Raw genomic sequence first — 26,169 nt, 5'->3', positions numbered from 1 at the left:
TTGAGCAACCTAGCCTAGTGGAAGGTGTCCCTGCATGAGCAATTCTCGGAACCATTAAGAAATAGAAGGAGGTGTACCGAATGCAGCCAAATCCCATGACAGTTCTGAAAACCTTATAGGCCATGGTAAATTGTCTTCTCTCACAGGTTCATTATCAGAGATCAAGGAGCCTCTTCATTAATAGTGCCATATTGTTGGTTACAGCAAAAGCTGTAGCATGCATGCTGCACTTGAGATACACATCTGTTACCCCTATCCCTACAGAAAGTAAAACCTTAAAAGGAGGGAGGGATTTGTTTCTCTCTAGGCCAGACTGTTCATCAGTTAACCACACTGTTTTTATTTCAGCACCAACTACTCGTTGGTTGCTGCCTCCATAGAATGCTACACTTCAAAAAACTTAATAGCCAAAATAAATAGATCTAACCAGTACATCACTTTCCTTACACATGAAACAGTAAACCAGCATTTGGGGATTATGTCTGCTTCTCATCTTCCATGCCTTTTTCCTTCCATCAGTTGCTTTGGGCTGCCTCCCAGTCATTGTCCCCAGAATTCAAAAAACCCGTGTCAAAATGGCATGTGTCCCTTCCTAATTTTTTTGTAGTGGGTTGGTTTTTGTTTCCTGCCTCAAAAAATAACAGGCAATAGCCTTTTAAAAAATAAATCAGCTGTGTAAGATTCAAGAAGAGTGAACTGCTCATCGATGCTCTGAAGTAAATGGTGTGACTCTTGGGGCTGTCCTGCGCACGGCTAAGAGTTGGACTCGATATGGCTCCCTTCCAACTCAAAATACTCTGTGATTTTGTGAATTTTAGGACTTGGCTAGCCTAGACACACCTCTTCGTGCATCAGTCAGTGGCTGCTCACTCGCAGCCCTCGGCTGCACCTTTTTGGTGGTACAGAGAGAGACCTCTCGGGCGCGCTTTCCCCGAACGTGGCGCTGCTGTACCGCAACCAAGCGACGGCCGCCCGCCTGCTGCAAAAGGTGCTGCAGTAAAGCGCTGCGGTACCGCCATCTCCCTGCCGGTGCGCGGAGCACCGGCTGCCAATGCCGCTGGATGCCGAGCCGCTGCCTGTGCTGCGCCGCGCTACGCACACAGCTCCTTCCAAGCGACTCCTGTGCATGGATGCGCACCCCGCCCCACAGGTAACCAGGCAACGGCCGGAGGGGCCCTGCGCCTCGCATCTCTTCGGGGAACGAGAGGATGCAACGCGGCAGCTTTTAGCCGCGGTGGTGCGGGGGGGAGCCGGGGCCACGGCGGGCGAGACGTGAAGCTCCCGGGCGTGGGGCACACACAGCTCAGCGGGGGAGGGGTGACGGCCGGCACACGCCATCTTGCTTGAGGACGGCTACCCGAAACCAAGATGGCGCTCAGGCGTTGAGCGCGGGGCTGGCGCTTCCCCGCCCACAACGGAAGTGACGCTTCGGAGGCAGCAGCCCCCCGCCTCTCCCGCCCCCCCTCCCCCCGGTGGTTTTTGCTTTTCCCCGCGGGCTTCTCGTCTCTTCCTTCGGTGAGACGGAAAATGGCCGCCTGGTTGCCCTAAGAGAGCGGGGCCGCCGGGAGTTCCGCCTGCCAGGTGAGGGAAGGGCGGAGGTAAAGGGGCTGCGTGGAGGTTTGGCGGGGCGGTGGCCCCGGGTTGGGGGGAAGATGGCGGGGGGAGTCTGAGGGGGGAGCAGTCCGGCCCCGCCCCGCCCCCCCGACCGCGCGGTGCTCGCGCGCCGTGCCGTCCCGCCTTCCCCCGCCGCGTGACCTCGGCGGTCCGCAGCCATTATCCCGATTATCCCGCGCCAGCCGACGGGAACGGGACGGGAACGGGCGGTCGCCGTCACCGCCCTGAGGTGGGCACCGCTTCCCGTGGGAGCCGGACCGAGCCGGTGTCGTTCCTCCCTGCGCCTGGACGGCTCCCCGGGAAGCGAAGGTAGAAGGGGAAGGGGCAGTGGGAGGCGGCAGCGGAGTTGCCTTGTAGCTGTTCCGCGGCTCCCGGAAACCTGGCGGGATAAGGGTGTGGGGGGGTGTGGGGAATGGGCGGCCCGCCGGCCCTGTTGGGCCTCCGCCCCGGGTGTGCGGCCTGAGGGAGGCAGGAAGGCCCCAGGGGATGTGGCTGTACGACGCTGGTTACGGGAATGTTAAATTTCCCCGTTATCCCTGTGGGTGTGACACTGAAGAGGGAGACGGGGCCGGAGAGAAAGGATGCTTCCCGGTATTGGATCAGCCTTTACGGTCGTTGGAGGAACTTCCCTTCGAGTATGGCTGTGGTTCAGGCGCTTGTGCCTGAAGTACCCCACGCCTCCCTGCGCCTTTCCTGCCCGGATTGCAGATGCCCACAAAACCCCGTGAGGGGCCGCAGTGGGTTTTATGTCCTTTGCTGAAAGGGTCTATTGTGTTCCCAGTGTTGATCATACTGTACTATGCAACCATTGCAGGATCGTTCCCGTTATTTCTCCTTTGCTTTGTAAACCCCCTACTTTTCGTCTTTAATTCTATGAAAATCAGATTCTTGTTTTGTGTGTCACGTTGATCCTTTACGAAGTCAGTACAGCTTATCACTTTTTTATCTCGGAGATCAAAGTTTTGTCCGCAAAGGAGCAGTTAAATTTTACTACAGAAAGACGTGAGGGCATGCAGAACAAAGGTGCACCTGACGCTGCAAGTAGTCACTGCTTAAGCAATGCAAATGTATAAAAATACCACTTAGAATAGTTGTTCTTGGTGTGGGAGGGATTGGTTAAACAGCGTGGAGTTGCAGGAAAATGCTGTCTAGCTGTTGTCTTTCTCCTCCCTCCTCCTCGCCCTCCTCTTTGAAAATCACGTTGTTTTGGACAAAAGTGGGGCAAATGAGAACGGGGTAGAGGCTCTGGCACTGAGGTGTGCTCCAAGCATGCAGCCTGTGGCAGGGAGAGTAGGAATTTTGTCCTCCCACTGGTCGCTTTGGATGCTGAGTGGCAGGCCGTGCTGAATGGTCAGACGAGGTTTGGTGCCGTAGATACATCGGTGCTTGGAGCACGAGTGCCTCTCTCTTGAGCAAAGCTTTAGTAGGCTCACCCGTGGGGAGCAACTTCTCAGGTGAAGGCTGTGGCTGACAGAATCCTGGGGGCAGGAGGTAGGAGCACGTACCATGAAGAGGGGCCTGTTTGCATTGAGGAGGCAGAAAACTTCATGCAATCGCAGGAATCTAGAAAAAATCAGCAGGGAGCTGTTTGGAGCTAGCGTGCAGATATTTGGATGGTTTATATTCAGGCTGGTTGTCAAGGAGAGATAATGCTGTAGGGTTTGTGGAATGCCAGAGAACATTTGGGGTTTGTTTATAGGTGGTGGAGGTAGGTGAAGGAAGCTACTGAAGAAAGTGCTCTGTTTGTGTGAGAGTTTCTCCCAAAGGTATTCTGAAAAAGTGCGTTGCTGGCTTGTTCGTTGTGCTGCACTGGCATTGTGCAGCTTTGTGGTAAATGGGATCTGGGAGGTGATGTGCCTGAAAAGGCAGCTTTTGTCCGGAGTAGTTTTCTTATGGATCACTGCTGCAGCCCACCAAGCACCTCTGAGAGTGTTAGTCTTGGAACAAATGAGGGCGGGAAGATTGCCTTTTCTGCAGCAGCAATTCGTGTAGTTCATCGCAGAGATTGTGGAAACCACGGTGTAAGGGCGTATGAAAACACAGCGTGTAAAACACACGCACAGAAATAACAAAGGCGGTCCAAAACAGTATGTGTCCAAAAGCAGCTAATTCCTTTTTGCGTATGCACACATTTCTTAGACACTTTGGTTTCTTTGTTTTTCAGTTAGGGGAGAAACATGGTTTTGTTTGCCAATAGTATTACATAAAAGACAGCTAACAATCATATGATGGTTTTGCAGAGGTGATTTTGCTGTTACTAGGATGCTGATTTTTGACTTAATTTACAGATATTTTGTGTTATTTTCTATATAGAAATTAATGAATTGGGGGGGGGGGGAGTGCCTTTGTATGTTTTACTGTTTCCATGATATTTCTAGCATATGAAATGGGGGAGATAATGCTTCCCACCTCTTACTGGTACATAACAAGATAGTTTGGGCAAATTTGCCACGGAATCTTAGTATTTGTAGGAATCCAAATCATTGGTGATCCAATTAGGATGGATTTAAGTGACTAAGAAATGCATTCTATTCTTAGGTGTGATGTGCCACTGCTACAGTTGTGGACATTAAAAAAAAAAGAGGGGGGGGGAGGTAGAGAGTGGGTAAGAAAGCACAGCAGATGTGCAAGCATTGAATAGATGGCTTGCAGTTCTGTCTCATTAAGACTGACTTTCTTTATTTCAGTGGGTGTATTATGAGAAACTATTACAAATTCTGTGGAATTCTTTGCAGACTGTCCTATCCCCTTTTGTGTTGTCATGGTTGTATAATCGTCGCGTCTTTTGAAGCTTGAATCTCTGAATGAAAACACATTTTGGCAACAGCTTGTGAATTACTTAAACAAGATTTTGACTTACATCTACCTGACAGCTCTCAAGTAATGTTTAAGCAATAGAAATACAGACTACTAAATAGCTGTAAATGAAGGGTAGCTAAAATAATGGAGCTAAGAGGAAGCAGTGTTTTGCTAGTGTAAGTGAGTATAAATATCCTAAAATGTCTTAAACTTACATGTGATATATAACGTGTAAAATGGCTTAAGAGATGTGTTGTGTGTACAGTCTGTGTACTCTTGATAAAACTCCAACATCAGCAGTGTAGTGAAGACTCCCAGAAGTAATATATAAAAGGAGCTAGATACCATTTTCCTTGTCCTTTTCATTTTTTTTATTAAACCTAGCAAATGCTAACTGTGTCACTTCCTCCTTACTGTGTTGCTTGTGGTGGGATAAGCCTTATTCTGTTGTGTATCTTGTTTTTGCTTGATGGTCACACTTGCTGGCCAAGATTGATTGAAGACAAAGATCCTGTTGTATTTTTGGTTAAGAAACTTTTCTGAATGTGATTCAGTAACTGACAGGTGGTGGACTAGCCAATTTCCAGAAACAGTTGTGGTTTCTGTATTAAGTCTTGGTTGTTTGGGTGTGTTTGGTTTTAGTTATTTTGACTTTGTGTGTTTATTTTGGTGGGGTTTTGTTTGGGTTTTTTTGTTTGGTTTCTGGTTGTTTGGTGTTTTGTTTGTTTTTGGTTTTTTTTTTTTAAGCTGATTGCAAGTACTGTTAAAAAGCTTAAATACCACCAAGTTTGTTGCTTCTGAAGGCTATGCCAAGCTGGTTTCAGGGAAGCTTTGAGTTTGTGGTGCTGCCAAAAGAAGCAGTCCTGCCTGGCTGCTATTTCAGTTTCCCTGTGTTGTCCCAAGTGTTTGTGGGCTGTGTAATGAACCATATAAAAAAAAATGTATTGAAAGCGATCCAGTATGTGGGTGCAGAAATACATAGACTGGCATAAGGGAGATCATCAGGAATGTGAGGAAACACAGGATAGGAGAGATGGGACTGTTTCTTTAAACTAGCAGAGCCACCTTATTCTGTGGAGCTGCAGCAGCTTCATTTGTAAAATCCAGATTTTTTAACGTGGCAGTGAAATAGTTGAGAGCCAGGCATTTCCTTTCAAGTATTTAGGGTGGAAAGCAAGGGAAAAAGAAGCTTGAGTGGAAAAGAAGTGTGTGGATTAGAGCCTTGGCATTTCAGGCACAGACTGTGCTCCTAGCAGTCGTGGTCCTTTCTTAAAAATGCTGGGTGCTGTTGATGACACCTTGTGTCACATTGTTGATGCCCACCCTTGGCCCAGTGTGGTTGTCCTCTGAGACAGCGACAAATGGTGCTTAGAGCTCTTTTTCATTGCTCGTTACTCCTTGTGCCCTTACTTGACCTGGTGTAGCCACTCCAGAGTGGCCATGAGCAGGAAGAGGTTGTGGGTGATTTCATTTGCTGCTGTGAATCAGGATGTTGTAGGTGTGATGCTCTGAGGAATGTGTACTTTTTCTGTGGAAGTGTGCAGCATGCAGGAGGTTACTGTTACAGATGGCTGTTTTCCTACGTATTTCTGTTACTACCACAGTTCTTTCCTAAGTGAGATTTAATGAAGGTTAATAAAATTTTAAATTCTTGTATATTGTAAGAATACTTACACAGACCAAAAAAATCCTAGCTATGTGATCTTTTCACTTGTTCCTAAGTACGAGTGTTGTTTGGATAAGTGGGTCTTGTGTGTCAGGGTTTGTTTTACCTGTTACAATTAAATGGAGACAAAAGCTGCAAATAGTTAAATGGGTTTTATTCGGTAGTTACGGCTTTCTATTCAAAGTTCTTTTTTTAAAAAAATCATTATATCCATACTCTTCTTAAAAAGAATTAAATGGGAAAAGGGTAGCAGATGTGTTTTAGCTGCCAGGGTTGGATGTGGTATAGCCAGTGTCTCGTTTAAAAACAAAGAAGTGTGCCTATTTTTCACCTTTGCTGATTGCTAGAAAAGATTTCTAAGACTGCAGAACTGACTACCAGTGTTTGAGTTATGGTAATTTAAGATCTTGTCTTCTGCTTAGAGTTTTTAAAAGTGAAGTAACTACCTTGTTCTATATCCCCAGGATCTAAAGACTTGTCTAAATTAGGATTTTTGATTTCAGCTAACACAAGTTTAAGTCAGAAATATAGATTATTAAGTATTCATTTAAAATCTTGGCCTGAACTTGAAGTTTGTATTGCTTTTTCTGTACTAGACTTCTGAATGCCTTCGTTACCCTTTACTGGCTAATACCATCTCGCCTTTTGTCTAGACAAAATCTGAAATGGTCCGATACACTACTGTGCTCCTTCGGAGACTCATGCTTGCTGATGATGAGAAGTAAAAACTTAATCTTAATAAAGCATATATTTTGTAGAAATTGGAAATATCTTGGTCACTACTAGTGAATGGTAAGTGGACTTTTAAAAGCAGTGTTTATGAACACAAATGCTACATTTCCTCTTTTAGATGAAGAAAACACCTATGGACAAGTGTGAAAGTGTCCTTTAGGAGCAGTCAGTGTCTTACGCCTTTGGATTTAATTAATTGAATTGTTGAGCTGCAGAATTTCTGGAGATCCAGCATGTTTTTAGTGAACTGGGATAAAATTCCTGTTTTGTTGCTTGAGTGGAATTGAAAAAGGTGCTTAGTGTTGAGTTAGACTACAAATGTACATTGTCTTAAGGCTTGGAGGTAATTAAAAACTGGGGCCAGTGAAAAATTCAAACATTTGAGACTGGTTTTTTTATTACAGTTATGCTTCCTTTCTGCATAACTGTAAAAGAGCTGATTTTTGAAGATGTTGGCTCTTTAGGTGAAATCATATATGTATGCATTTTAAACAAGAAGTTATAATAGAGTAAGGCTTCTGTAACTATTGCAAGAGAAACCTTAAGATAAAGCTTTCACTGTTGGCCTAAGTTCTCATCCCAATTTTTTTGTCCCAATAAGATGGCTCTAGTGAAGTGCAAAGCTGTGTGCTAGAGCTGAGACTGGTCTAACAGTTTGCCACTGTCCTTTTTGTCTCTCTCTTTCTGGCTGCATGCTGTTATTTGCTCCATAATCCAGCTCAGTTTGGCCCTTCATTAAGCCACTTTGATAACCTCGTTATATGAAAGTGGTTTCTAGGTATCAAGAGCTGGTCACTGGAGGACCTGAAGGCTGTCAGGGCTGTTGTGAAGGTGAGGATAATGTGTTACACAGCCCTGTTACGAGGGCTGATGAGGAGTGGTCATGTGTGGAAGGGGAGTAGGATTTGCCACTTGGCAGTGGCTGGCTCTTGAGCTGCTCCAGTCTTAGTGTGCACCATCATGGAGTCCAAGAGTAAATTTGCTATTTCTTACATGTTGTCTTTTCATGATAAACAGATTAATGTTCGAACCCATTTAAGCAAAAGGGTGCTGCCTTTTAGCGAATGTTCATGTCTTTGACAGTCTCACTTTTTGTTCTATAGGGATCAGTATTGCTGAAAGCACAAATAGAGAGTTTTGAAATAACTGCTTCATTGACACCAACTAACAGTTGGAGGTAAGTTTAGCTTAATTCTTTTTTGAACGTTCTGATTGAACTCAGCTATTGAAAATTCAATCTTCTTTTGCTTTCCTAAAATTCATGCTTGCAATAAGAAGCTGCAGTATATAAAACTGTCTTGTAAACATCAACTGTACTTGTCATACGTAGAATGCAAATAATTTAAAACTGAGATTGTATTCTATTATAGACATTGTACATCTGATGTTTGGTTTGATAATTACTTGTAACAGAAAAAAGCCCCACCAGGTTTTGTTTTCTGTCACTCTTGGAAAATGGGCATGTCTTAAACAGTTTTACAGGTCTGAATTTATGTTGCCTATAAGTATTGATCCTAAGAGATTACAAGCCATTTTCTGTTAGTTTAATTGAACTCAATGAATTAGAAAATACCTTTTAAGTATAGGTTCTGCAAATTTGCTTTTTAGTGGAAAGAGCCAGTAAAAAAGAGCGTTCAACATAATTCTTCTTTGCCAAGGTAAATAGTTTTTTCTGGGTTACATGGAAGGCTAGTTTAGGTTCATTTTTTTCTGGGTTAGCTTCAGATGAGGTTGCATCTCTGAGGCCATGAAAACTCTTGTGGAGAAGGTCATATGGGGCAGGAGGAACCAGTTGATGGGGAAAAGTTGGTCTGCTTTTCCCTTTCAGGTTCTCTTACGTGTGTCTAAATTCTCTGTAATTTTGTTAGCTTTAAATTAAACTCTAATGTTGTTTTTGTCTTTACCTGGGTGGTATTTCAATTATGTAACGAGAAATATTATATAAGGTACCTTGTGACAGGAAGTGCTTGTTGTGTTGAGCTTATATTTTTGATATAGTAATTTTAGGCTTTAAAGCCTGTTTGCAATACAAAAGGTAAATGTTTGGTTTTTTCCATTTCTGTTTTAATTATTAAACAATTATTATTGAGCATTCGAAGGCCTGAAAATGTGTAGTTGCTTGTTCATAGTTTGTATTCAGGTTGTCTAATGTGACACTTTTTTTTTTTTTTTTTTTTTAAAGCTGGGCAATTTCAAAAGAAAATGGTAATGGGTCAAAGTTTTTATTAATTAAATTGGGGATTTTTAGCCACTGATCCGAAAAGAAAAGGAAAAGGTGTGTATTTTTTTATGGTTAGCACTAATTCTAAATATATATTATGACTCTACATAAGAAGAAATGATAGTTTATTATTAATTACTTTCTTTTAGTTCTCATTGATTTATAATCAGTTGTAGTTTTTTTAGTTTAATTTGTGCTGAAGCATGTTGAATCTTGTTGCAAGCCATATTGTTTAACTAATTGTTAAAATCTTTAAGTTGGCCATGCATTTTACATGTAGACTCAAAAGCAAAGTTAATCTTAAAAGATGCAGGATGGGCATCTTGAGCAATGAAAATTCGGATCAGAGTGAGTAGCTTCAGTACATGTGGTTAAGAGAAGTAGTACCTGTGGGTGAAACTAACAACTGCTGGACCAAATACTTCAGGGCTTTTCTTTGCTCATGTAAAAGGTGCATTATAGAGGACTGTAAAGTCCTCCCGGAGAAGGAACAGTGCATTGGAAATGCAAGGGAACTACAAACTACACAATAGCTAGAATTTTGTTACACTATATTAAGATGTCCAGAGTTACATTATTCTTCCCTTGATTTGCAGAAATGTTTCATTTTCTGCTGCTTCCTCTCCTACAGGATCCGTGAGCATTTGAATCTGGAATAAACCTTTTACTCTTACACTTCATCTTTTCAGAGAAATTGTGTACACTGCAGCAATGTTAAATTCTTTAAAATGTGGTTGAGCTTTTAATTTACTAATAAATGTACTTGTATTGTCTCCAAAGCTCTTTTTGTTTAGCAAATGCTATTCTACTTTCTAATGGTGTCATTTTAGTATATGCAAATTTTGTTCATTAATTCATTTACATGGACTCTAAATAGTTGCTTCTGTTTTTTTCCCCTCCTCTCATTGCTTTTCCTTTTGGGAAGGAATAGATCTACTGGCAAAAATGGGTCGATCTAATTCTAGATCACATTCTTCAAGATCAAAGTCCAGATCTCAGTCCAGCTCTAGGTCAAGATCCAGATCACATTCAAGAAAAAAGAGATACAGGTAAGTTGACGTCTTACTGCATGAAAAAGTGATTTGGTATGTTAGTTTTTGTCTGGAAAATGTTTTTCACTTGCATGATGCTATGGCAGAAGTGAGCCTGGGATCTTATTTCATTTTAGGCAGTAGGTAAACCACTTTGAGTGTAATTTCTGTCACTTTATTTAAATTTTTTTCCCTTTTCCTGTATCTCAAGAAAACGTCAGAATGCTAATGTTTCTTTATGATTTCTGGCCCTTTTGTTTCTTCCCTTCCCCTTTACATTATGTTTTTTTCATCCAGTCTCTTTCCCTGTAATTTGTTCTGTAGTTCTCATTAACCTTTTCATATCTGAAGTAACTTAAGGCTTCAGTAGATAAGCTTTGCTGTATCTTGCCTTCTCAGTTGCCTCCAGCATTTTCCTCATCTTACTAGTGGACATCACCATCTCCAGTAAAATAAGTGGGTCAGTTGAATGTTTACTGCCTCAGCTGCTGCTGTCCACAGGCTGGCATATTAAACTGGGGGTCGTGTCAGTCCTTGTTCCAGGCTGTGAACTGTGGTCATGGCTGAGAAACCGAACGCCATGCTCCAGAGTGGTGATAATCTTTACTAAAATGGCAGGGGAGGCCACTGAGACTAGTAGTGTCTTAATCACCTGATGCTAAGTTTCATAGTCCTTAGCAGTATAGACATGTTTGTTATAACTAATATATTACAGAAATAATAAATAGAGATTGTAGAAGTTACTTTAAGATGAGGAGTCTGCATGCTTTACCATTCTGACTGCATCTGAGAAATGTATCTGAGAAATGTAGCATTTCATGTTATGGAACTTTTTTTTCTTTTTTTTTTTTTTTTTTTTTTCCAAATTTTTCAGTTGTCAAATGTTAATGCTTGCTTTTTAATTTTAGTTCTAGGTCTCGGTCAAGGACGTATTCCCGATCTCGGAGCAGAGATCGTGTTTATTCTAGAGATTATCGCAGAGATTACAGAAATAATAGAGGAATGAGACGTCCTTATGGTTACAGAGGAAGAGGTAGAGGGTATTATCAAGGAGGAGGTGGTAGATACCATCGTGGAGGTTATAGGCCTGTCTGGAACCGAAGACACTCCAGAAGCCCTAGGCGTGGCCGCTCACGTTCCAGAAGTCCAAAACGAAGGTCTGTGTCTTCTCAGAGGTCCCGGAGCAGGTCTCGTCGATCTTACAGATCTTCCAGGTCCCCAAGGTCCTCTTCATCACGTTCTTCATCCCCATACAGCAAATCACCTGTCTCTTCCAAAAGACGTGCGTCTCTGGAAAAGCAGGCAAAGAAAACTGAAGGGGCTCCTTTGCAAGACAGTCCCTTGAAAAATAAATCACAAGATGAACAGAAAGATACATTTGAACATGACCCATCAGAGTCTCTTGACGATTTTAACAAATCATCAGCAGCTTCTGGCGACATTTGGCCTGGCCTTTCAGCGTATGATAACAGTCCAAGGTCACCCCATAGTCCTTCTATTGCCACCCCACCTAGTCAGAGTTCATCTTGCTCTGATGCCCCTCTGCTTAGCACAGCCCACTCAGCAAAGGATACACCTCAGCATTCCCATTCCATTCAGCATAGTCCTGAGAGATCTGGCTCTGGTTCTCTTGGAAATGGTTCTAGCCGCTATAGTCCTTCTCAGAATAGCCCATTGCATCATATCCCTTCAAGGAGAAGCCCTGCAAAGACAATCCCATCACAGAGTGCCCCCCGTGAGGAGGCTCGAGTGCGGTCATTTTATCCTGAGGGCAGTGAACAGGAAACTGCAAAAGGTGGAAAGTTTATGAAAAGGTAAGGACCAAGTTATAAGCCTACTGTTGCCTCTTAAAAATTCTAATCTGTTCAAGAGTTTTGTCAAGATCATCACTGTACCTTGGAAAATGCATTATGGAACTCTAGTAATACTAGTCTGGTTGGAATTGAACTTGAAAAATACATATACCTTTTCCTGCTAAGATACTTCAAGGTCTTGACTGTTGGCTGTTAGAGATAGGGACATGTATCCTTGAGGAAGAATTGGTTTCTGCTTTTCCTTTATGGTTTATTTTCTTGTACTCAGTTTTTTACTGTTAAGAAAAATCTTAATTGAAATAGTGCATATAGAGTTGCTGGCTTGATAGTGAACTCTGTTCAGGTATTTCAAAATTTTAATGCTTCATGTAGTTTCAAATGCAGATATTCTGGAAGTCTAAAAATGCCGATCTTGTGCAATAATTTCTTTATGTTGACATAAACAGCATCAGTTGCTAATTGTGTGGTGCAGTATGACAACTGATGTCTTGAATTGCATTACTTATCAAAGAGGGTAGGTCTTGGTATTCTTGGAATATAATGCTGTTGGTGAGAAGGAAGTTCAGCGTATGTTTTCCAATGAATGTAAAATTCTTCAATTTGTTCTTTAAAAAGTTTCACATAGTAATTTTTGAAAGTTGTAAAAATCTTACTGGCATTAGGCTGTTCCTTTCTAATGTGACTGGTGCTCCAGTGTATTTCTTTAAAAGCAGATTAGTGAGAAGAGTTGTGACTATGCTATATACAATTGACTGTAGGCTTTTAAATCAATTTGTCTAGTCAGTGATTTATTATGTAAAAGAATTACTGCTTAGGAGATCAAAAATACAAGTTCTCTTGGATTAGATGTGTTGGTGAATGTATTAGAACCTGTGTGAACATAGCATACAGATCAGGCAGTGGCTGAAATAATAATTGGTGTGTTTCTGTGTTTAGGAGAGCTGCCTTCTAAGGGTTCCCTGCTTGTACACAATATAATGAATGCACTAAGCCTGTGCCAGATTGTTGGATTACCTTAGTAATGTGCAGGATCTTGAAAATAATTCACTTTTTTTATGGTACTACTTCAACTCTTTCAGTAAAAGAAGTGCAAAAATGAATTGTGGTCTGAATTTTCAAACTTTATGTGAATTTGGTGGAAAAAATGACTAGTGTAAGAGAATGTGAAACTGGGTACTGATTAAGAAGCAAGTAAATTTCTAGTCATTCTACAGATAGGCATTATATTCTTCACATGCCTCCATTAGTGCATAAATGACAGTGGATACAGTGTTAATGGTGTGCCAAGCATTGCATGCTGAAATTAATTGCTTGGAGGAATGTATTTTCATCTTCTTCTTGGTGTGGGATTGACACGAAAGAGGAATGCAAGTGAACTGGAATGAATGCAATCCAGAGTTACCAGTCTCTTCTTTGCTATCCACAGGTACACAGATGAAGAGTCTAGAGTATACCTGCTTGATAGGGGTAATACCAGGGAGAAGGAGGCCCAGAAGGAGAGAGGATCAGAAAAAGGGAGGACAGAGGGAGAAAGGGAATGGGAGGAACAGGAAACTTTAGATTTTTTCGTTGATAAAGAGACTGGGAAGGAAAAGTTTAATGACTCTGAAGGGGAGGACACAGAGGAGACAGAGGATTACAGACAGTTCAGAAAGTCTGTCCTGGCAGATCAGGGTAAAAATTTTCCTACTGCATCTCACCGGAATGCTGAGGAGGAAGGAACCAAATACAAATCTAAAATGTCAATCAAGGGCAATAGAGAGAGCGATGGATTTAGAGATGAGAAAAGTTATAAGCTTAAAGAGACTGGCTATGTAGTGGAAAGGCCTAGTGCAACAAAAGATAAGCACAAGGAAGAAGACAAGAGTTCTGAGAGACTAATGATGAAGAAAGAAACTCAGTCACCTGAGCAGGTAAAGTCTGAAAAGCTCAAAGAACTCTTTGATTACAGTCCTCCTCTACACAAGAATCTGGATGCGAGAGAAAAATCCACCTTCAGAGAGGAGAGCCCACTTAGGATCAAAATGATAGCCAGTGACTCCCATCGTCCTGAAGTTAAACTCAAAATGGCACCAGTACCTCTTGATGATTCCAATAGGTAAATTATTCCACTTTACAGTGTGGTTCTCCAACTGCCTGCAGTGTTGCTTGTATTTATTTAAACTAGTGCTTTCTTTTTGTGTGTCTCTTTTGTTGTTGGTGCATTTTAGACCTGCTTCCTTGACTAAAGACAGGCTGCTTGCTAGCACACTTGTCCATTCCGTCAAGAAGGAGCAAGAGTTCCGATCCATCTTTGACCACATTAAGTTGCCACAGGCCAGCAAAAGCACATCAGAGTCATTTATTCAGCACATTGTGTCCTTGGTTCATCATGTCAAAGGTATGTATTTAATCTATTGTACTGGGTACGTACAAGTCTGACAAGTTCATTTAAGCCTATTTGCTGTTTCTAGTAAGGGAGATTTCAGGCCTCTTTGAATGTTGATTTACCCAGACTTTCTTCCTGTTGAGGTATGCATGAAAATAATTAGAAAAATAATAGCCACAGAAACTAGGACAAAAAACCCATGAGCGGTATAGAGTATAATAGCAGGTATTCTATGTTTCTGGATAAATTTTTGAGCCTAGGTAGCATAGAAAGTTTGAATTTCTGCAGTGTAGTTTAAACATACTACACCAGTCAATTTTTCTTATTTTTTTTTAGTGACTCTAACATAAAATTTTATATTAAATGTTGCCGTGTGGGTTGACAGATCTCTTTTGACTGTAAATACAATGGCATTTCGTTTTGGAGCACCCTAGAGGTCATTTCCAGATTCTTAATAGAAGGGGTTTTTTTTCTCAGTAAAATTTAAGAAAAATTGTATATTAAATGGTAGTAAAGTTCATGGTGATAATATGTTTTATTCCTATATGACAATATTTTCAGGAATTTCACTTACAGAAATTTGGCAGTGGCTAAATAAACCTCCATTAAATGAGTTACATACTAATTATTCTCTGGTATAACAACAGTAGCTGTTTTATATAAACACCAAGAAAAACCCTTAACAAACCAAGCACAACAAAAGTCCTCCCCCAAAACCACTGAAATCCAAACCTAGACCACCAAAGTAGATATATTTCACTTAAGTCATAAATCCTCTCAAAGTTTTTTGATGGGAAAATAGATAGTTCCTAAAACCCCCTGGGGATGTCTGGAGTGTTCTTTAAATGCCTTTTCTTCTATAGCATTTGCTTTATTTCAGTGGACTGTTTTCTTGCTGTTGTGTTAAATGTAACTGAGATAATCTAAAGCTGGTGACAGTAATTTTGCCGTATCATCTTAGTAAAGGAGAAATACGGAAATACTTAATTAGGTACCAGATTCAATGAATCTGTCTGTAAGCATTGTTTTTACAATGTGTTAACTTCTAAAATTGCTGAGATTGCGTGCTAGAAATATGTGCTGACATTCAGTTAAAAGTCTCGTTTTGTTGACATAATTCAGATTACTAAGGGAAATTATTTCCTTCTTACTGAATTACTTATAAAGTAATAGCAATAATGGACTATGATGATGTATTAGATAAAAAGAATTATTGGGATACCTGTTTAGTGTATAATGATTTGTTGTGAATGTATCTATTTATTGATATATAAAGAAATGTAAGACTCAATCCAGTGAGAGCTTCTGTAAATTTTTGCTTATATGGTACATATGTAGCTGTAGGTGAAGATAATACTTCTGAAACTCTCACATGTTGATCACAGAATAGACTTTTTCTGTAAATTTTTGTATGTTGAATATCTGATAAATTTAACAGCCTGTCTGGTCAAGTTACTAGAATATGTACAGTTACGGTTGTTTTTGAAAGCAGAACATCTCTAAGTTTCAGATTTACTGTGGTCTGTGATCAGAACTTTTGTAACTTTTTTGACAAACTGAAGTTATGTTCATTATTGGTGTGATGCGACCAGTCTGAACAGCTCTTTATTAATGTAGAGCTGAAAATGCCCAGTGATGTTTTCTTTTTCATTGTAACTAGGTCCTGGAATGTGTTTTGAAATGGCAAAATCCATGTTACAAAAGTAAAATAGCTGTTGAAAGATACAGATGCCAAACAGGCAAAGTTGAACCTTCTGTCTTCCTGGCAAAAATGGCATAAAAACAGAATTGCTAGCTCAAATTCCTGTGTTTGATGGAATTATGATTGAGGCACTACCCTTGTAGTGGCCGTTTCAAGTTTTAATGGTTGGTTATGAGACAAATGCTGGATGCCGGGCGGTAAGTTGATACAGATGTATGTTGACCTGTTAAGCAGATAGCTTGCTTCATATGTAACATTTCATAGCTCATGACTTTATGTATTTCTATATTACATTTAAACACATTTGTTGAGCTGGTTTAAAAACTGAGTTTTGCTGTGGCTGATTTAACTGTCTCTGAAGGAAGGAGAAAATTTGTCAGAGAAGTTGTCAAGTTTGCCAAGATGCCAGATGCTTAAATGAATTTATTTATGCATAGGTGTGTTAATTGTATTGTTTATCATCACAACTTCCAATTAAGAAATTGTATTCCTTTAAGAACAGACTTGCTAGGTCATTCATATAGTTATTGCAAGTGTACATTACTTAAATGTTTTCACTAATTCTTATTTTAAGTTATAGATGAGATGAATGGTAAAATGTACTTGCTGCAAGTATTCATGACTCAAAAGTAATTTCACTTTCTCTTGTGGGCAAAGTATAAAATAACTGTTTAAGAAATTGCTCTTTCTCTATTATTAGAGGAAAATGTCATTGAAAATGAGCAAGTCAAATCAGTAAATGATGCTTGAATTAGATGTGATACAGTCATGGCATAGTAGACTTGCAGTGATGCTGTGCGCTGTTATTTTGTTTGGGTTACAGAGTGTGTAAAAATAGGGAAAACGCCACATTTGCTTGTCCTGATAAATTTACTGAAAATATTGTGGGTTTTGCCTGCTACTTGCCTTTCTGTCAGGAGTAAAATATGTGTCAGTTGAATTAAACTAATGAAACAGTGTTTTTCCTATTGTAACCAACAGAGCAATACTTCAAGTCAGCTGGAATGACCCTAAATGAGAGGTTCACTGCCTATCAAAAAGCAACTGAAGAACACTGCACCCGACAAAAGAGCCCAGAAATACATAGGTATATGCTAACTGCATATGCAGATGCTTTGTGTTTCAAATAATGTCTTCTAATATTTCTTTTGAGAACCCAAAATACCTTTTCTAATCTGTATGAGGTAATTTGTATAATTACAAAATACAAAAAAAATCCTTCTGTAAAAGAGAACTCATCTGAGTCAGGTCTGGCTTCATCTGTGGTTTTGTGACAGATGTCTTCTCTACCTCTGTATCTCATTTGGGATATATTTACTTTTCTCACATGCAGTGCTCAAATATTGAGGGGCATATGTCTTGAAGATGAAAAGAAGCCCTGTACATGCATCTTTCTTCTTCAGTGTGAAATGTTCCATCTCATACTACTTTAGTTTTTGTGTGTGTTAATTTACAGCAGTTTTTTGAAAAATCTGAGAATCTAAAAGGTAAGAAGGTAGGCATGCAGATGTAGTGTTTGATCATGTGCTCTAGTTTTATGATGCAGTGGACTATATTTGTGTTGCATGTAAGGCTACAGTATCCAACTTTACAAGTTTTCTTGTTAAGAACTTTTGCCTTTACAGCAAACTGTCTTAGGTGCTGATGGTTTCTTGGAGGGGGTGGGCTTTCAGCTGGCTACATATAACTGATCCTTTTGAAAGGAAGCATTAAACATTTTTTCTGTCTTTCAAGCTTTACTTAAAATGTGAAACATCAGTCTGCCTATTTTCTGTATTTGTGTTTTTAGCATACTTCACACAGAACAGAACAATGATTTTTAATTTTTAGTCTGCTTCTATATTCTGATGGTGAGGTTTAGTAATGCAAAAAGTTTATTCTGCTGTAAAAATGCCTTGTTTGTCAGTTTTCTGTTGAAATGAAATGTCTGAGGCTGTTAAAAGTCATGTACATGTATGGCAAGACACTGCTTTTATTTTACATTTAGGAGGATTGACATCTCTCCAAGTACCCTGAGGAAGCATACCCGTTTAGCAGGTGAAGAGAGAGTCTTTAAAGAAGAAAGTCAAAAAGTAGGTTCTAAGTAAATGTCCTATCTGTGCTTCTAAACTTACTAAACTTAGTCCCCCTTTAAGTCTCAACTTCATCTTTGTGTTTTCTGTATAAAATATAAAAATAATTTGTATTTATTACACCTGGAGTACTTGCATTTAGAATTTTTTTTCCTTTGAGTAAAACATGTTACTAAGAAGCTGATTTATGTAGCATGATTTTGTCATATTAACAACATGGTATGTAAAGTCAAGTCTTCTCCCATGCTTCCTTTCTTCTTGCATGTTTCTTGATCACTAAGCTGCCCAAGGACAAAGAGTAGGTTTGGGGCAGAGGGAAGTACCAGGATGGTCAGTGAGTGGTGTGGTTGAACTGCAAAGGTGCTTGTGCTCTGTTTGAAAACAATTCACCAGAAGAAATGAATACTTAATTATCTCCCCAAACCATGTATTGTGGTCTGTATCATCAAAAACTAGACACCAATTGGCTTGGTGGGAATGCTTGTTTGAAATGAAATTCTCAGCTGTTCTTTTTTTTAGATGTAGCCATTGCATGTAAAGGGTAAAGTCAATTTGTGTGCTGAAGTTTGTTGAAAAATAGGTAAATTCTATCTTTTTATTTCAATTGATGCACAACTTGCCTTTTCACTGAGATTGTCTTGATGTTTTATTTCAATATTTCGTTCCAAAATATATATTTGTTTACAGGGAGATAAAAAATTAAGGTGTGATTCTGCTGATCTTCGGCATGACATTGACCGACGTAGAAAAGAACGAAGTAAAGAGCGAGGAGACTCAAAGGGTTCCAGGGAATCCAGTGGGTCAAGAAAGCAGGAGAAAACTCCAAAAGATTACAAGGATTACAAATCTTACAAAGACGACAGGTAAATATTTGAAGTCCCTATAGAGGATTTTAGCTTCTAATTAGTCTTTTGTAATTGTAAGCTTAATTGCTTTCAATTTTCAATGTATAATGGAACATTTAATTTTAAACAATTAAAATTATTTGTTTTACAGCAAATATGTATTATCTGTCTTTTACACGGCTTATGGTGGATGAGGACAAAAACTTTGGAATAGCAAGCTAACACTGAAAAAAAAAATGACAAATTAATCTGTCCTATTATCCAGGCTACATCAGGAGGTTGGACTTCAATGCAGTACATTTCTATAAACAGTTTGTGTAAGAACTTTGGTTCGTTATGCTTGATTCCGCACTTTTTCAACTCATAACACCCAGAGTATGAGAATTTTACTGATACTTAGGTTTTAACATGGGTGAGAAGGGGAATTTTTAAATTTTTCTCTAAAGCCAGTGGGCTGTTTTAAGAAAAAAAAAGTTAGCATATCTCAGTGGATACTGTGTAGAAGTGGTAAGAATTACTTCAGGTATGACCTTTCTTTGAATAGAATGTTAAAATCTTGTAAATTGGGTCAAGTTAATACCACTATGGGGTTACTAAAAGTTTCGCTGTAGGAGTTTTTTCCCTGCTTTGTATTGTATATAAAGTGAATTTTTACTTACGCGTCCTGTTTCCCATTTACTTTGACTCTGGTATCCACATTTTCTTCCACTGGCTAATTTCCCTACAGCCGTCTGTGTAGGGAAGCCCATACCATACCTCTCAACAGTGTGCAAACTGAACTGTGTCAAGTTACTGTAAAAGTTTACCTTGAGGGTTTTTTCCCTTTAAATTCTGTTTTTCTGCCTCAGAAGAAAGGCAGATCTTAAAAGTAACAGAATCTCTTCATGGCATCAAAATCTAGAAAAGCTGTATTTTACAGTTTGCAGACTGCTGCTTTCCAACTGCCACCAATAATAAGCACTAAGTGCACTTAAATGTGTCAGAGGAGGCTGGAAAGTGGAAATATACTTCGCCTTAATATCTCAAATATGTAATGTGTGACTATAACCAGAAGGGGGTTAGTTTTTCATAAAATCTAGAGACTCGGTTTAGTATAGCATGTTACAGACTATCTAGTATGTTTAAAATAGCACATAGTGGGTTTTTTTTATTTTTCAGTAAACAAAAAAGAGACCAAGACCGTGCTCGGTCCTCCCCATCTTCCTCCCCATCTTCTTCCTCATCCAGTTCTCGAGAAGAAAAGGATTGCAAGAAAGAAAGAGATGAAGAGTTCAAAACCCACCATGAACAGAAGGAATACTCTGGTTTTGCAGGAGTCAACAGGCCGAGAGGCACCTTTGTAAGTTTTTCTCCTGTTCTTCCCCCAAATTATGAACACTTCACCAATGGTAGTAGTGTAACAAAGAAAACGAAGGAGTGTTGCAGTGTTACATGTTAGGCTAGACTTATTCTTGAGTTCTTTATGTGAGGTACCAAACCTGAAATACTGAGTCTTTTTTTTTTTCCCCACCCCTCCCCAGTAGCAGTTAAATGATGTGTAAATATTCATTAGCCTGACTTTAGAGATCCTAGCATAAGGCTGGAGAAGAGCATTTCTTGGTTATTCCCTGTCTTCTCTAATAATGCTGTTTCCTAGCAGGATCTGAAAATTTAGTGTTCTATAAATTTTAAATCTTGGGTCCTGTTACCTCTTAGCTCCCTGCAGCTTGTTTTTCCCTCTCACTTTGGGTTTGGTTTTGCCCTCCTTTTTGTGTAATGCCTGCAACTTGTTAAATAGAGAATGGCACATAATTAAAAATCAGTGTCAAACTTGAAACAGCTGTATTGAGGAGATGGTATACTTGTTATTTTTCTGTTTCTTTGCTTTGGACTAGCCACTGGGCATGAAAGCTCATTGATTCACTTCCGGAATGTATTTAAGCATTGTGATTTGGAAAGTGGCGTATTGACCACTATAGTCTTCAGAAAGATCGTAAACTTTCAGATTCCATGTTAATGTAGTTATTGATATATAATTGGGAAATGTAGAAGCATTAGGGAAAACTAGGAATCAATAAAGAAGGCCTTGAAAAAGATAAGGAGCCCTTAAAAACACCATACAACCCAAACTGAAAGAAAAAAAACAACCCACAAATAGACACCACACACCCACCCCCTAAGACCACAGCAAAACAGACCTCCAAACTACAGCTAAACACACAAAATAGTGCAAGTTCCGTGTAGGCTGGGAAAAACGGTTTTACATGATAAGTAGGAGTAATTTCATACTTCAGTATTAATTCCTTAATGTAGCCTGTAATTCAGATCAAATAATGGTAAAATGCGTTGTTTGGTACAAACGTTTAGTCATGCATAAAATACATTTTGAACTACATAAAAGGGTGTCTGAAATGCATGTGGCATGTGCCAGCACCTGAGGCTTGAATCTTCCATCTAAAAAACCGTAGCTACCTAGAGGAAAATTCAAAGTTGTAAATTTCTAATACTAAACGTGCATCATTTCCTCCTTTCTTCTTATTTTTTATATAGTTATGCTATAGAACTATGTGGCATAAATATATAAATCCCTGGATGGTGTAGGCATCAAATATGACTATCAGCACAATTTCTAGCTGTATAAAATAATGGCACAAACAAAACAGAAGTTAAACTAAAGGGAGCTCAAAACTCCATCTGCTCAAAGAGGTTTAGTGGGAGAAAAGTCTGAATTGGTTGAAGCCTTCCTGCTTTATAAAACCGGATTGTATCTATTGTGAAAGAGATGCTACTTCACATGCACTTGAGGTAGATGAGAACTGGAAAGTTAATAGGCTTCTACTCATTTAATTGCTAGTGACTGCCAGTTCTGTCTACGCAGTGATAGCAGGTTAATGTTCCCTAAAAACGTTCATGGTCACACACAGGCTTTTGGGACAAAGTGTCTGAGCAGGTCAATCTAAATAGGCCAGCCCTGCTGACTCAGATCTCCACTTTAGTGATACATCTTGGATAGTATCAAAAATACAGACCAGGTAGCATAGGAATGTGTTTGTAAATACAGGCTAGTAGTGGCTGCATTCCAGTGAATACTGCTTTGCTTTTGGAGTAAATAAAATGCTTTGATTGTGAATCCTTCTCCTAACAGGAAGCCTTGGAGAATGTAGCATCTCCCCTGTCCAGCAAGCTAATGTTAAATCAGCAATGTTTTTTTCACTAACTCCAGCTGATATGCAATTCTGTTGGATTGTAGGCTTCTCATACATAAGCATCATGAGTAGTTTTGAAATATGAACACAGAAATAAGTAGAATTTTTCAATGGCAATGTCATTAGTATCCATATCTGAAAGAATTCTGTGTAGCAGCTCTATTTAAAGTGAGTTTTATAGAGAAAATATACTCTTGGGGTTTTTTTTGTGGTGGTCTTTGTAATGAGCAAGCCCATGAAGATAACACCATAGTAGATTTTATGTCCTGTAGTTCTTTACTTTGGTAGGGAGAAGCATTAATAAAATGGTGAGGAAAAGTGTAGATGTTTTTCTTAAAGGGAATCTGATCACAGGACCGAATACTAGGAAACGCTGATACCTTTTTTTTTTTCCTCTTTTTGAATCCTGTCATAATTCTGTCTGCCCCCTCCCCCAGGTTACTGTTTGTTGTGCCCTAATTTTGTAAAGCTGTTGGAAATAAAAAAAGTGTGTCGTATTCCTCCCTTATACAGTTAGTCTGTTGCTTTCCAAATGACTCTCCAAGAGTATTGGATAGGTCTTAGGAGTCTTCTACAGATTGTTTTTCAGTCTGTTTGATTTCAGAGTAATTTTAAATCTGTTCAGCATAAATTCTGCATCAGAAGTTTCGGAACTTTGTGGAACTAAGTATGCATAATACTTATCTTTTGAGTTAGTTAATTATATACATTTTTTGGTCTATGTTTATGAAACATGCGTATTTTTAACAAATTAGTTTCCAGTCATGTTTTTGTACTATTACTCCGAAGATGCAGTTCTGTGTTTTTAAGTAGGTTATTTGTGGAAATTGTGTTCTGTAGTAACTGCAGTTTTTAGCAGTCTTATCTTCCCAAACTAACCTTTCTTCTCCCCTTGGATGAAGAATAAACTCATTTAATGTTTTCTACAAGCTAAATATTCACATGCTGAGATAACTGTATGCATTACTACTTAGTGTATTCTGAGTTAAGGGTGGTTTTTTGCTGTGTGACTTTCTAGCCTAACATTTTAAAACCCCAGTAATTCATTATAAAGAATTTTTAAGACACTCTTTTTCACTTCAGGCATTGCTACTCTGCACAGTACATACCAATGATTTTTTTCTGAATAAAGAATTTACTAATTTGAAATGTAATTTGGCCTAAGGATACACTCTTTGAATCTTAGATAAAGATGTTTGAGTAACACACAGTGGATATACTCCCTTGAAAATTGCACTGTTAGTATGTATTCTAGAATCACCTTTTCATAACTGATACACTTGACTCCATAAATGACCTTTCTTTTCCTCCTGACAGTTTTGTCCCTGTTTCAGTCTAGTTTTCCCCTTGTTTTTTTGTCTGTGAACAGCTTCAAAAGCTTCTTGTGACCTTTTGCTCCAACACATTGGTTTACTAGCAGTCAAATTTCTTTTCACTGGTTGTGGGTGAACTTATGCCAAGAACTCAAATGTGTTTCAATTAAGTTTAACAGAATCATTACTTCAAAATGAATGCTTGAATATATTACTTAAGGTAGAGTGTGAATTTAAAAATGGTTTTCCACTTGCAGATACTGTAATTAAGCACAGAAAGAGTATTTTCAGTAATAGAGAACTTGAACTCTACTTTGTGGTGTTATATAAATGGATTAAATGACATCTTGGTTAATCAGTTTCGAATTAGGGGCAGAGGAAGAGCCAGAGGAGTCTTTGCTGGAACAAATACTGGTCCCAGCAACTCAAATACTACTTTTCAGAAGAGACCGAAGGAAGAGGAATGGGATCCTGAATATACCCCAAAAAGCAAGAAATACTTCTTGGTGGGTGTGGAGAACTCGATGTCTTATGCATGCTTTTGTTTTTTCAAACTTTCTACAAGCGTAGAAGTAGCATGCATGTATGGATAAGGGACTGCAGTAACTGTGAGAGTATCAGGGTGGCTGTAGTGGTTGGTTCTACTTATCTTTCATCTTTCTGCAGCAGGCTGGCAGTAACTGAGGCCTAACATGGAATTTATCTCCAAAACTTTCATCAGGGAGTGGGGAATAAGGCAGGCTCAGATAAAATTTGTTAAAACCAAACTTGAAACCAAAAAGACTTGTGCTGTGTTTTCCTGGATTTACGTCTGTATGACATTTGAGATCTTGTCTTAGTTTGGTCTGGAAGTCTGCAAAAGTGGAAGATCAGAAAAAGCTGACAGTACTTGTGGATGTACATAGGCAGACTCTGTTTTGAGCAGTTTTCTGCTCTTAGCTGAGCAGTGTGATAGTCATAAGAAAATCACCACAGTTTTGATGCCTTTTTCCCATCTGGATTATGAAAGGAGGACCGTTGATGTAACCATTCTAAGTGGTGTAGCACAATGAATGTGTGGCCTCTGCTCCAGTTATTCCCGTAACAATGCAAACTTTGAAGGATATTGTTTCATCATTGGAAAATGATAAGTAGTGAAGATGGGACCTTCTCCTATATCATTATAGCTTGTTACAGATATGTTAACAGGTAACTAAGAAATAATGCAGTCCCAATTCGGCCGTTTGTCTAAGGAGTTCTCTGTCTTTCTACACATATCTAAACTTTCTGATCTGTAAACAGAAGTGATAATCTATTCATTATACTAGAACATCAATTGTAGCTATTAAACTTGAATTTCTAAAAATATTTTAAATTAAATAAGTCACCCTTCAACTACATCTGTGTAATTAAACTGCATTATATGGGTGTGATATGTGTTTAATAGTTCAGACTTCTTTCCAAATCACAAGTGAAAAAAAAAGTATGTTGAAGCAAAAGTACCTCACCATTCTAAATATAAACTTTTTTTATATTTAAAAAATGGTCTGTAGATTTCATGCAGTGCATGAAATGATTGTCAGAACTTACTGAACTATGTAAGGCTCTATTTGGTAGCAAGACAGCAAACTTTAGGCTTATTAACCAGAGAAACTGAACTATTGTTTGTTAATGTTAGATTTAAACAGTTTAAACTTAATTTGCCCTACGTTGTGCAAGTGAGGCAGGTTTTCTGAAAACTGCCTACAGTTACCTCTTCTTATGAAGTATAAAGAACTCCCTAGAGCTTCTTCTTTTAAAGTAACGATTTTTCCCCTCAAAACTAGTATTTTTTAATTCTGACTGAGCGTAAGTTACAGACAAGTGATTTGTTACTAACATTTGAGTAGATGCACAGCAAATAAGGGCTCTTAAAACAACTTTATTGTTGTGGTTTTAGTTACAGCATCATGCCTTTTAAGAATATACCTCATAATTATGATCTGAAGAGAACTTTTAAACAGTTACATTATTTTATACATTTGCTATAGAGAACTAACATTAAGGAGTACATTTAAGAGGTGTCTAACCTTACTCTTTGTCTGGTGTTATTGTAGCATGATGACAGAGATGATGGTGTGGATTATTGGGCCAAAAGAGGAAGAGGCCGTGGTACTTTCCAGCGTGGCAGAGGGCGTTTTAACTTCAAAAAGTCAGGTAGCAGTCCGAAGTGGACACATGACAAATACCAAGGGGATGGGATTGTGGAAGATGAAGAAGAAACAATTGAGAATAATGAAGAAAAGGACAGACGCAAAGAGGAAAAGGTAAATCATTCAGTGAATTGCGGATTAGACAGTTCATCTTGCAGTATGCCAAGTAATTGGATGCGTGTCGGGATCACTTTAGCAGATTCCGGAGTTGGGTTATTAACAGTTTACAACAAGACTGTTTTCTTTCTTTCCACAGGAATAACCTGGAAGAAAGTTGTAGCTGAAAGAGCAGCTCTTGCACCACCCACACAACATTTTTAATATGTTTTTTTGTTGTCAAATGAATGTAAGCATTTTACTTAAATTTTACTGTTGGAAAGTAGTTTAGAGAGATTGTTTTTGTTTTAAACCTTTAGAAAAAATCATGATATAGTAAACTATGTTAATGATCGTACAGGTAGAAAGTAAAATATTTGTAACAACTTTTAAGAAATTTTACTGTTTGTTATATGCAGTGTAATTCTGCTTTGTCCAAATACATGGTCAAGTACAACTCTAAAAGTTTTGATTCTCCCCTATGTCTGTGTTTTATTCTGAAGTAAACTTACAGCTCTGCGCACCTGAAATCTTGGAGCA

The 26,169-nt window shown here is 39.1% G+C and overlaps 1 protein-coding gene across 14 annotated transcripts; it reads left to right on the top strand.

The window, feature by feature from the left end:
• Positions 1-1,038: 1,038 nt before the first annotated feature.
• On the top strand, positions 1,039-26,094 carry BCLAF1 (BCL2 associated transcription factor 1). 14 transcript variants are annotated; one of them, XM_082303242.1, is made up of 14 exons: positions 1,461-1,581; positions 6,733-6,871; positions 7,915-7,988; positions 9,958-10,081; positions 10,972-11,877; positions 13,304-13,975; positions 14,088-14,257; positions 16,929-17,034; positions 17,935-18,019; positions 18,707-18,882; positions 20,023-20,203; positions 23,722-23,868; positions 25,438-25,647; positions 25,790-26,094. In XM_082303242.1, the coding sequence occupies exons 4-14, from the start codon at positions 9,978-9,980 to the stop codon at positions 25,793-25,795; spliced, it is 2,763 nt and encodes a 920-aa protein (XP_082159368.1). In that variant the 5' UTR covers positions 1,461-1,581; positions 6,733-6,871; positions 7,915-7,988; positions 9,958-9,977; the 3' UTR covers positions 25,796-26,094. The 14 variants fall into 14 exon arrangements, 13 of the variants coding, with proteins under 13 accessions (XP_082159369.1, XP_082159368.1, XP_082159371.1 ...); XM_082303245.1 differs by lacking the exon at positions 6,733-6,871 and adding an exon at positions 8,994-9,086 and having other exon boundaries at positions 1,483-1,581; XM_082303247.1 differs by lacking the exons at positions 1,461-1,581; positions 6,733-6,871 and adding exons at positions 1,762-1,923; positions 8,994-9,086 and having other exon boundaries at positions 9,964-10,081.
• Positions 26,095-26,169: the final 75 nt, after the last annotated feature.

Source organism: Coloeus monedula (genome assembly GCF_965178545.1).
Source record: "Coloeus monedula genome assembly, chromosome: 2".
Classification (NCBI taxonomy): domain Eukaryota; kingdom Metazoa; phylum Chordata; class Aves; order Passeriformes; family Corvidae; genus Coloeus; species Coloeus monedula.
Note: the sequence above shows the minus strand (reverse complement) of the source record. Positions and strands in the feature narration are given on the sequence as shown.

Coding starts and splice junctions, on each gene's coding strand:
- BCLAF1 (XM_082303243.1), top strand. CDS start 9,978: ATGGGTCGATCTAATTCTAGATCACATTCTTCAAGATCAAAGTCCAGA. Junction 10,082..10,971: donor TCAAGAAAAAAGAGATACAG/GTAAGTTGACGT, acceptor TTTTAATTTTAG/TTCTAGGTCTCGGTCAAGGA. Junction 23,869..25,437: donor AAAGCAAGAAATACTTCTTG/GTGGGTGTGGAG, acceptor GTGTTATTGTAG/CATGATGACAGAGATGATGG.